The sequence below is a fragment of the Platalea leucorodia genome (genome assembly GCF_965183815.1).
Source record: "Platalea leucorodia genome assembly, contig: HAP1_HAP1_SCAFFOLD_497, whole genome shotgun sequence".
NCBI lineage: Eukaryota > Metazoa > Chordata > Aves > Pelecaniformes > Threskiornithidae > Platalea > Platalea leucorodia.
Window position 1 is genome coordinate 23,774 of NW_028121097.1, and position 10,626 is coordinate 34,399.

General features: G+C 70.6%; 1 protein-coding gene across 1 annotated transcript in view; it reads left to right on the forward strand.

The window, feature by feature from the left end:
- The window catches only part of LOC309604236 (neurexin-2-like), a gene marked incomplete at both ends in the record, with an annotated part of 31,408 nt that extends 22,074 nt beyond the window's left edge, over positions 1-9,334 (forward strand). Inside the window, 6 exons of the mRNA XM_082339166.1 lie at positions 710-736; positions 3,147-3,266; positions 4,300-4,681; positions 5,507-5,697; positions 6,917-7,090; positions 9,215-9,334. Coding sequence (XP_082195292.1) covers positions 710-736; positions 3,147-3,266; positions 4,300-4,681; positions 5,507-5,697; positions 6,917-7,090; positions 9,215-9,334 — 1,014 coding nt within the window. The remainder of the gene's footprint in view (positions 1-709; positions 737-3,146; positions 3,267-4,299; positions 4,682-5,506; positions 5,698-6,916; positions 7,091-9,214) is intronic.
- Between the last annotated feature and the right edge of the window lie 1,292 nt (positions 9,335-10,626).

The window sequence follows — 10,626 nt, forward strand, 5'->3', positions numbered from 1 at the left end:
TGTCCCAGTCCCATCCTATTCCCATCCTGGTCCCCATCCCATCCTATTCCTGTCCCAGTCCCATCCCAGTCCTGGTCCCCATCCTCTCCCAGTCCTGGTCCCGGTCCCCATCTCCATCCCATCCCAGTCCCATCCCGCTCCCGGTCCCCATCTCCATCCCGATCCCAGTCCCCAGCCCTGTCCCCATCCCAGCCCTGTCCCAGTCCCATCCTATTCCCGTCCCCATCCCAGTCCTGGTCCCCATCCCGTCCTATTCCCATCCCAGTCCCGGTCCCTATCCTGTCCCAGTCCCATCCCAGTCCCAGTCCCCATCCTGTCCCAGTCCCATCCCAGTCTCCATCTCCATCCTGTCCCAGTCCCATCCCAGTCCCGGTCCCCATCCCAGTCCCAGTCCCATCCCAGTCCCGGTCCCCATCCTGTCCCAGTCCCGTCCCAGTCCCAGTCCCCATCCTGTCCCAGTCCCATCCCAGTCTCCATCTCCATCCTGTCCCAGTCCCATCCCAGTCCCGGTCCCCATCCTGTCCCAGTCCCGTCCCAGTCTCCATCTCCATCCTGTCCCAGTCCCATCCCAGTCCCGGTCCCCATCCTGTCCCAGTCCCGTCCCCGCTGGCACCTCGCACCCCCCGTCCCGGCCGCCCCCCCTCGTCCCCGGGGCGGTGACACCGGCTGCGCCTCCGAAGGGCCTGATCCTGCTCTCTTCTCTCCCCAGACTGCGTGCGCGTGGGCTGCCACCCCAGTAAGTGTGTGCCCCCCACCCCCCCGTGCCCGGGTACCCCCCGGGCCCCTATAGGGCCTGACCCCCCCCCCCCCAAATGCCTGGGCCCCTATAGGGTCTGACCCCCCCCCCCCCCCAAATGCCTGGGCCCCTATAGGGTCTGACCCCCCCACCCCGGACGCCTGGGCCCCTATAGGGCCTGACCCCCCCCCCCCCCAAATGCCTGGGCCCCTATAGGGCCTGACCCCCCCCCCCAAATGCCTGGGCCCCTATAGGGTCTGACCCCCCCCAAATGCCTGGGCCCCTATAGGGTCTGACCCCCCCCCCCAAATGCCTGGGCCCCTCTGGGGGTCTGCCCCCCCCCCCCCCCCCCCCCCCCCAGCTGCCTGGGTTCACTGCGCACGCCCAGGGTCACACGAGGACACGGCCGCGCACACGCATGTGCAGGGCAGGGCACGCGTGTGTGCAGGTAAGGCTCAGCCCCGCCCCCCGGGGGCACACGCGTGTGTCAGGGGTGCGACACGGGGGCAGGGACGCGGGCGGCGGCTGCTGTCACACGCGTGTGCAGGGGCTGGGGGGGGCACAAACGCACATGCGTGTGCAAGGCCTAGTGTTTCACACTCGCTGGCGTGCGCAGCGGCTGTCCTGGGGGGGTGTCACGAGGACACACGTGGGTGCGTGGCGGTGGTGGGATGCACCCGCGTGCGACACGCGTGCCCAGACCCGGCGTGCGACGGCCGGCTGCGGACGCAGGTGAGCGGGGGGTCCCCGTGCGAGGGGACGTGGCACACGAGGGCAGCCCTGTCCCGCTGCCCCCCCCCCCCATGCAGGAGGGATCCCCCCCGGACCCCCCTCCCCCTCCCGGGGCCCAGGCATCCAGGACCCCCCCCTCCCCCCCCCCCTAGACCCCCCCTTCCCCCCCCCGGGGCCCAGGCATCCGGGACCCCCCCTCCCCCCCCCCCAGACCCCCCTTCCCCCCCGGGGCCCAGGCGTCCGGGGTCTCCTACCCGAGGGGAGGGGTCCTGGGGGGGGGGCGGGAGCACACGCGTGCTCGCACAGGCCATGCACACGCACGCGGACACGCACACGTGTGCACGCACATGGGCCCATGTTCCGCAGCCGTGCACGGGTACACATGCATGCACACGCACTGCAGCTGTACATGGGCGCGCGCACACGCATCCACACGCACTGCAGCTGTGCAGACACACGTGCCCACACGCTACAGCTCTGCACACGCATGCGCACGCACTGCAGCTGTACATGGGCGCGCGCACACGCATCCACACGCACTGCAGCTGTGCAGACACACGTGCACACACGCTACAGCTGTGCACACGCATGCACACGCACTGCAGCTGTACATGGGCGCGCGCACACGCATCCACACGCGCTGCAGCTGTGCAGACACACGTGCACGCACGCTCTGTGGCTGTGCACAGACACAAATACACGCACGCTACAGCTGTGCACACACGTGCGCACGCACTGCAGTTGTGCGCAGACACGTGCAGCAGCTGTGCATGGACGCATGTGTGCACCCCACCCCCCCGCATGCACCACCCCCGTTCCCTCCCCGTGTCCCCCGGTTCGTGCGCGTCCCCGTGTCCCCTGCAGGGCTGGGGGCGGTGGGGGGTGTGCACGCGGGTGTGCGTGCAAGGGGGTGCGCGTGTGCACGCGCAGCGCTCGCGGGCCGCTGGGGTGCGCGTGCACGGTGCTTGCAGGTTGCATGTGCAAACAGCACGGTGCGTGGGTGCGCGTGCAGGCCCTGAGCGTGTCTGCGGCCGCAGGTGTGCGTGCGCGGTGTTTGCACGCTCTGCGCACGGGCGGGTGCGCCCAAAGTTTGTAGGTGTGTGTTGGCGTGCTCGCCGCTCGGGGGTGCGTGTGCACGGTGTTGGCGGGCGTGCGAGGCTTTAGGGGTGTGAGTGCGCACAGCCTGGGGGGCGTGCGCAGGGTGTGCGGCGTTTGCAGGTGTGCGCGTACGGTGTTTAGGGGTGTGCAAGCGTGCAGGGCTGGGGGGTGTGTGCGCACAGATGGTGTTTAGGGGTGTGCGCGCGGTGTTTGCGGGCGTGCACGTGCAACGTTTAGGGGGTGCACGTGTGTGCATGCTGTTTGCAGGTGTGCGCGCAACATTTAGGGGAGCGTGCGCGTGTGCGGTGTTCGGAGCGTGTGCGTGGTGCTTCGGGGGGGCGTGCGCGGTGTTTGCTCGCGGGGTGCGTGCGTGCGCGCGGTGTTTGTAGCCGTGCGCGACGTTTAGGGGAGCGCGCGTCTGCGTGCACGCTGTTGGCAGGGGGGCGTGCGCGTGTTTGCACGGGGCGTTTGCAGACGCGTGCGTGGCGTCACCCGGCCGTGCCCGGTGCCGCGGTGTCACCCGGCGGCGCCCGGTGTCACCCGGTGTCGCGGTGCGGCCCGGCTGACCCCCGCCCCCCAGGCAAGGGCCCCGAGACCCTCTTCGCGGGGCAGAAGCTGGACGACAACGAGTGGCACACGGTGCGGGTCGTGCGGCGCGGGCGCAGCCTCCAGCTCTCCGTCGACAACGTCACCGTCGAAGGTGCCCGCGCGCGGGGACGGGGGCGCGGGGCCGCGTGGCGACGGGTGCACGGATCCGCGGGGGCCGTGGGCACGGGGACGCGGGCGCCCAGGGTCTGCGAGGGCTTGGCTGCTTGGGGACGCGGCGCGTGGGGCTGCAGGTCCACGGGGACGCGGTGCAATGGGTTGTAGGTGCGTGGGGACGCGGGTGCTCAGGTCCACGGGGACGCAGTGCAATGGGTTGTAGGTCCACGGGGACGTGGGTGCATGGGGATGCGGGTGCTCAGGTCCACAGGGACGTGGCGCAATGGGTTGTAGGTGCACGGGGACGTGGGTGCACGGGGACGTGGGTGCTCAGGTCCATAGGGACACGGTGCAACGGGCTGCAGGAACACAAGGACGCGGCACGTGGGGACGCGGGTGCTCAGGTCCGCAGGGACGTGGCGCAATGGGTTGTGGGGACGTGGGTGCGTGGGGACGCAGGTACTCGGGTCCACGGGGATGCAGTGCAATAGGCTGCAGGTCTACGAGGACGTGGGTGCTCAGGTCCATAGGGACACGGTGCAACGGGCTGCAGGAACACAAGGATGCGGCACGTGGGGACGCGGGTGCTCAGGTCCACAGGGACGTGGCGCAATGGGTTGTAGGTCCATGGGGACGTGGCGCGACAGGTTGTAGGTGCACGGGGACATGGGTGCACGGGGACGTGGGTGCTCAGGTCCATAGGGACACGGTGCAACGGGCTGCAGGAACACAAGGACGCGGCACGTGGGGACGTGGGCGCTCAGGTCCACAGGAACGCAGTGCAATGGGTTGTAGGTCCATGGGGACGTGGGTGCGTGGGTGCTCAGGTCCGCAGGGACACGGTGCGATGGGCTGCAGGTCCACGGGGACGTGGCGCGATGGGTTGTAGGTCCGTGGGGACGCGGGTGCGTGGGTGCTCAGGTCCACGGGGATGCGGTGCAATGGGCTGCGGGGCCGTGGGTGCTCGGGTGCACGGGGCCGGGGGGTGCGGGTGCACGGGGACACCCACCGCCCCCGCTGCCCCCCCGCAGGGCAGATGTCGGGCGCCCACACCCGCCTGGAGTTCCACAACATCGAGACGGGCATCGTGACGGAGCGGCGCTTCCTGGCCGTGGTGCCCTCCAACTTCTTGGGTCACTTGAGCGGGCTCCTCTTCAACGGGCTGCCCTACCTGGACCTCTGCAAGAACGGGGACATCAGCTCCTGCGAGCTCAACGCCCGCTTCGGCCGCCGGACCATCGTGGCCGACCCGGTGGCCTTCCGCGGTCGCGGCTCCTACGTGGCGCTGGCCACGCTCCAGGCCTACGCCTCCATGCACCTCTTCTTCCAGTTCAAGACCACGGCGCCCGACGGCCTCATCCTCTTCAACAGCGGCAACGGCAACGACTTCCTCGTCGTCGAGCTCGTTAAGGGGTGAGGGCGCGTCCCCGGGGGGCGAGCGGGAGGTCCCGAGGACCTCGGGGACCTCCTGAACCTTGGGGACCACCTGGGGACATGGGGGGGGGGGCTCCTGGGGACCTTGGGGACCTCCTAACCTTTGTAGGACCTTGGGGACCTCCCGAACCTCATTAGGTTCTTGAGGACCTTGGGGACACCAGGGGGGTCTTGGGGACCTTGGGGACCTCCTGAACCTCATTAGGACCTTGGGGACCAGCTGGGGACATGGGGGGGGGGCTCCTGGGGACCTTGGGGACCTCCTAAACTTCATAAGATGTTGAGGACCTTGGGGACCTCCTGAACCTCGTTAGGTCCTTGAGGACTCTGGTAACACCAGGGGGGTCCTGGGGACCTCCTGAACCTCCTCAGACCTTGGGGACCACCTGGGGACATGGGGGGGGGGGGTCCTGGGGACCTTGGGGACCTCCTAAACTTCATAAGATGTTGAGGACCTTGGGGACCTCCTGAACCTCATTAGGACTTTGGGGACCACCTGGGGGGGTCCTGGGGACCTCCTGAACCTCGTTAGGACCTTGGGGACCTTGGGGACACCAGGGGGACCCTGGGGATCTCCTGAACCTCGTTAGGACCTTGGGGACCACGGGGACATGGGGGGGGTCCTGGGGACCCTGGGGACCTCCTGACCCCCCTGGAGACCCCGTGACCCCCTGGGGACCTGGGGGACCCCTCCCCATGGAGCCCACCGAGCCTCCGGCCCCGCCCCGCCTTGGCCCAGGGCCCCGCCCCATCGGGCCCCGCCCCATCAGGCCCCGCCCCCCGGCTGAGGCCCCGCCCCCCCAGGTACATCCACTACGTCTTCGACCTGGGGGACGGCCCCTCGCTGATGAAGGGGAACTCGGAGCAGCCGCTGCACGACGGGCGCTGGCACGAGGTGTCGGTGGCCCGGGAGGGGGGCACCCTGCACGGGCTGCGGGTGGACGGGCGCCCCGTCACCCAGCACGGCCAGGGCGCCCGCAACCTCGACCTCAAGGGTGAGCGGGGCGGCCGCGGGGCGCGGGGGCACCCTGGGGGGGAGCACCTACAGGGGGGCACCCATAGAGATGCATGCATAGGGGGGCACCCACAGGAGAGGTACCTATGGGGGGCACCCATAGAGATGCGTGAGAAGGGGGCACCCACAGGAGAGGTACCTATGGGGGGGCACCCGTGGGGATGCGTGCGTGGAAGGGTGCCTATAGCAGAGGTACCTATAGGGGGGCACCTGTGGGGATGCATGAGAAGGGGGCACCCACAGGAGAGGTACCTATAGGGGAGCGCCCACGGGAGAGGTACCTATAGGGGAGCACCCATGGAGGGGGGTGGATGGGGAGGCACCCATGGGGGAGCACCTATATGGGGGTACCTATAGAGATGCGTGCATAGGGGGGCACCCACAGGAGAGGTACCTATAGGGGGGCACCCACAGGAGAGGTACCTATAGGGGGGCACCCATGGAGGGGGGTGGATGGGGAGGCACCCGTGGGGGAGCACCTATATGGGGGTACCTATAGAGATGCATGCATAGGGGGGCACCCACAGGAGAGGTACCTATAGGGGGGCACCCATAGAGATGCGTGAGAAGGGGGCACCCACAGGAGAGGTACCTATAGGGGAGTGCCCACGGGAGAGGTACCTATAGGGGGGCACCCATAGAGATGCATGAAAAGGGGGCACGCACAGGAGAGGTACCTATAGGGGGGCACCCACAGGAGAGGTACCTATAGGGGAGCACCCATGGAGGGGGGTGGATGGGGAGGCACCCATGGGGGAGCACCTATATGGGGGTACCTATAGAGATGCATGCATAGGGGGGCACCCACAGGAGAGGTACCTATAGGGGGGCACCCACAGGAGAGGTACCTATAGGGGAGCACCCATGGAGGGGGGTGGATGGGGAGGCACCCATGGGGGAGCACCTATATGGGGGTACCTATAGAGATGCGTGCATAGGGGGGCACCCACAGGAGAGGTACCTATAGGGGAGCACCCACAGGAGAGGTACCTATAGGGGAGCACCCATGGAGGGGGGTGGATGGGGAGGCACCCGTGGGGGAGCACCCATACGGGGGTACCTATAGAGATGCACGCATGGGGGGCACCCACAGGAGAGGTACCTACAGGGGGGCACCCAAAGCGGGGAGGCGGGCGCGGGGAGGCAGCCATGGCGGCGCGGCCGGGGGGCGCCCCCGCGTGACCCCCCCGCCCCCCCAGGGGAGCTGTACATCGGGGGCGTCAGCAAGGGGCTGCTGGGGCGGCTGCCCAAGCTGGTGGCCTCGCGCGGGGGCTTCCAGGGCTGCCTGGCCTCCCTCGACCTCAACGGCCGCCTGCCCGACCTCCTGGCCGACGCGCTGCACCGCGTGGGCCACGTCCAGCGCGGCTGCGACGGTGAGCGCGCGGGGCGCGGGAAGGGGCGCGGGGTGCGGGGGGCGCGGGAAAGGGTGCGGGAAGGGGCGCAGGGGGTGCGGGAAGGGGCGCGGGGTGCAGGGGGTGCAGGGTGCAGGGGGTGCGGGAAGGGGCGCAGGGGGTGCGGGAAGGGGTGCGGGGTGCAGGGGGGCGCGGGAAAGGGTGCGGGAAGGGGCGCAGGGGGTGCGGGAAGGGGCGCGGGGTGCAGGGGGTGCAGGGTGCAGGGGGTGCGGGAAGGGGCGCAGGGGGTGCGGGAAGGGGTGCGGGGTGCAGGGGGGCACGGAGCGCAGGGGGTGCAGGGGGTGCGGGAAGGGGCGCAGGGGGTGCAGGAGGGTGCACAGGGGTGCAGGAAGGGGTATGGGGGCGCAGGGGGTGCGGGAAGGGGCGCGGGACACGGTGTGGGAAGGGGTGCAGGGGGTGCGGGAAGGGGCACGGGGTGCAGGGGGTGCGGGAAGGGGTGCGGGGTGCAGGGGGGCGCAGGGGGGGCGGGAAGGGGGTGCGGGAAGGGGTGCGGGGTGCAGGGGGTGCGGGAAGGGGCGCAGGGTGCAGGGGGCTGTAAGAAGGGGCACGGGGGTGCACAGGGGGGTGCGCAGGGCTGCGGGAGGGTGCAGGTGGGACAGGGGGGTGCACGGGTGGACAGGAGGGTGCGTGGGGGTGCAGGAAGGGGTACGGGGGTGCAGGAGGGCGCACAGGGGCGCAGGAGGGAGCGGGAGGGTGCACAGGGCTGTCGGAGGGTGCAGGGGGGTGCAGGAAGGGGTACGGGGGTGCAGGAGGGTGCACAGGGGTGCAAGAGGGGGTACGGGGCTGCAGGAGGGTGCATAGGGGTGCGTGGGCGGGCAGGGGGGTGCAGGGGGGGACCCGGGGGTGCAGGAGGGGTACGGGGCTGCAGGAGGGTGCATAGGGGTGCGTGGGCGGGCAGGGGGGTGCAGGGGGGGACCCGGGGGTGCAGGAGGGGTACGGGGCTGCAGGAGGGTGCATAGGGGTGCATGGGCGGGCAGGGGGGTGCAGGGGGGGACCCGGGGGTGCAGGAGGGGTACGGGGCTGCCCAGAGACTCACGGGCGTGCACGAGGGCAGGCGAGGGTGCGCGGGTGCTCACGGGGCGCCCAGGGGACTGCGGGGCCGGACACGGGCACCCGAGGGTGCTCGGGGCACGTGGGGTGCGTGCGCAGGGGCAGATGGGGGTGCACAGGGGTGCACGGGGGTTGCACAGGGGTGCACCGAGGCAGATGGGGGTGTGCAGGGGTGCACAGGGGTGTACGGGGGGTGCACGGGGGGTGCACGGGGGTGCACAGAGGCAGATGGAAGTGCACAGGGTTGCACGGGGATGCACCGAGGCAGATGGGGGTGTGCAGGGGTGCACAGGGGTGTACGGGGGGTGCACGGGGGTGCACCGAGGCAGATGGGGGTGTGCAGGGGTGCACAGGGGTGTACGGGGGGTGCACGGGGGGTGCACGGGGGTGCACAGAGGCAGATGGAAGTGCACAGGGTTGCACGGGGATGCACCGAGGCAGATGGGGGTGTGCAGGGGTGCACAGGGGTGTACGGGGGGTGCACGGGGGGTGCACGGGGGTGCACAGAGGCAGATGGAAGTGCACAGGGTTGCACGGGGATGCACCGAGGCAGATGGGGGTGTGCAGGGGTGCACAGGGGTGCACCAAGGCAGTTGGGGGTGCACGGGGGTGCACGGGGATTCACCAAGGCAGCGGGGGGTGCACGGGGGTGCACAGAGGCAGATGGGGTTGCACAGGGATGCACAAGGGTGCACGGGGGTGCACCAAGGCAGTTGGGGGTGCACGGGGGTTGTACAAGGGTGCACAGGGGTGCACAGAGGCAGATGGAAGTGCACAGGGATGCACGAGGGTGCACGGGGGTGCACCAAGGCAGGTGGGGATGCACAGAGGCAGAGGGGGGTGCACAGGGGTTGCACAAGGGTGCAGAGAGGCAGATGGGATTGCACGAGGGTGCACCAAGGCAAATGGGGGTGCACGGGGTTGCACAGGGGTGCACCAAAGCAGCTGGGGGTGCACAGGGGTGCAGGGGGGTGCACGAGGACACGCAGGGCGGGGGCCGGGGTGGGGGCACCCCAGTGACGCCGGCGCCCGCAGGCCCCAGCACGACGTGCACGGAGGAGTCGTGCGCCAACCAGGGCGTCTGCCTGCAGCAGTGGGACGGCTTCACCTGCGACTGCACCATGACCTCGTACGGGGGCCCCGTCTGCAACGACCGTGAGTGCGGGGCGCGGGGGGCGCGGCCCTTGCACGGGGCCCTCGCACAAGGGCGTGTGGCCTCGTGCCTCGCACGGGGCACGCGTGTCCCTTGCACGAGGTGCACGTGGCCCCGTGTCCCTTGCAGGCGGCGTCTGCGTCCCTTGCACGGGGCGTGCGCGGCCCCTAGTGCCTTGCACGGGACACGTGCGTCCCTTGCACAAGACGTCTGTGTCCCTTGCACGGGGCTCTCGTCCCCATGTCCCTTGCACGGGACATCTGTGTCCCTTGCACGGGGCTCTCGTCCCTGCGTCCCTTGCACGGGACGCATCCGTCCCTTGCACGGGGCTCTTGTCCCCACGTCCCTTGCACAAGACGTCTGTGTCCCTTGCACGGGACGTCTGTGTCCCTTGCACGGGGCTCTCGTCCCTGCGTCCCTTGCACGGGGTCCCCGTGTCCCCACGCCATCGAGGCCCAGGTGAGCTCCAGGCAGAGCCGGCCCCCGCTGCTTGCACACGCGTGTGGGGCACGAGGGGCGTGCGAGGGCTGGAGATGTGACACCCGCCCCCCCCAGGTCCATGGGGCGTCTGTGGGGCAGGACGTGGGGCACGGTGATGCCGTGGGGCAGGACGGGGGTCGCAGTGGGGGTGCTGCTGTGGGGGTCCCGGGGGGCCCTGGGAGCTGCTGTGGGGCTGCCGAGGGTCCCTGGGCGTCCCCGTGGGGCTGCCGTGGGTCTCTGTGGGTCTCTATGGGTCACAGGGGGTCTCTGTGGCTCCCCGTGGGGGCTCACTGGGGGTCTCCGTGGGTCCCCGCGGCTCCCCCGGTGGGGCTGCCGGGGGTGTCCGTGGGTTCCCCCCCGTGGGTCGCGGCGTCGCCCCTCCCCCCCGCAGGCCCTCCCCCGCCCCCTCCCCCCCCTCCCCCGCCCCTCCCGCTGCAGCAGCCGCCGCCGCCGCCGCCCCACGGCCGCCCGCCGCCCCACCGCGCCCCACCGCGCCCCACCGCCGGCCCGGCCCGGCCCGACCCGCCGCCGCCCAGGCCAGAGCCCCCCGGGCCCCTCCGCAGCCCCCCGCACCTCCATCCTCCGCCCCACACCTTCTCCATCCTCCGCCCCACACACCTTCTCCATCCTCCGCCCCCACACCCTCCATCCTCCGCCCCACACCTTCCCTCCCCCCTCCGCCCCCACACCTTCTCCATCCTCCGCCCCACACCTTCCCTCCCCCCCTCCGCCCCACACCTTCTCCATCCTCCGCCCCACACCTCCCCCCCTCCGCCCCACATCTTCTCCATCCTCCGCCCCACACCTTCCCTCC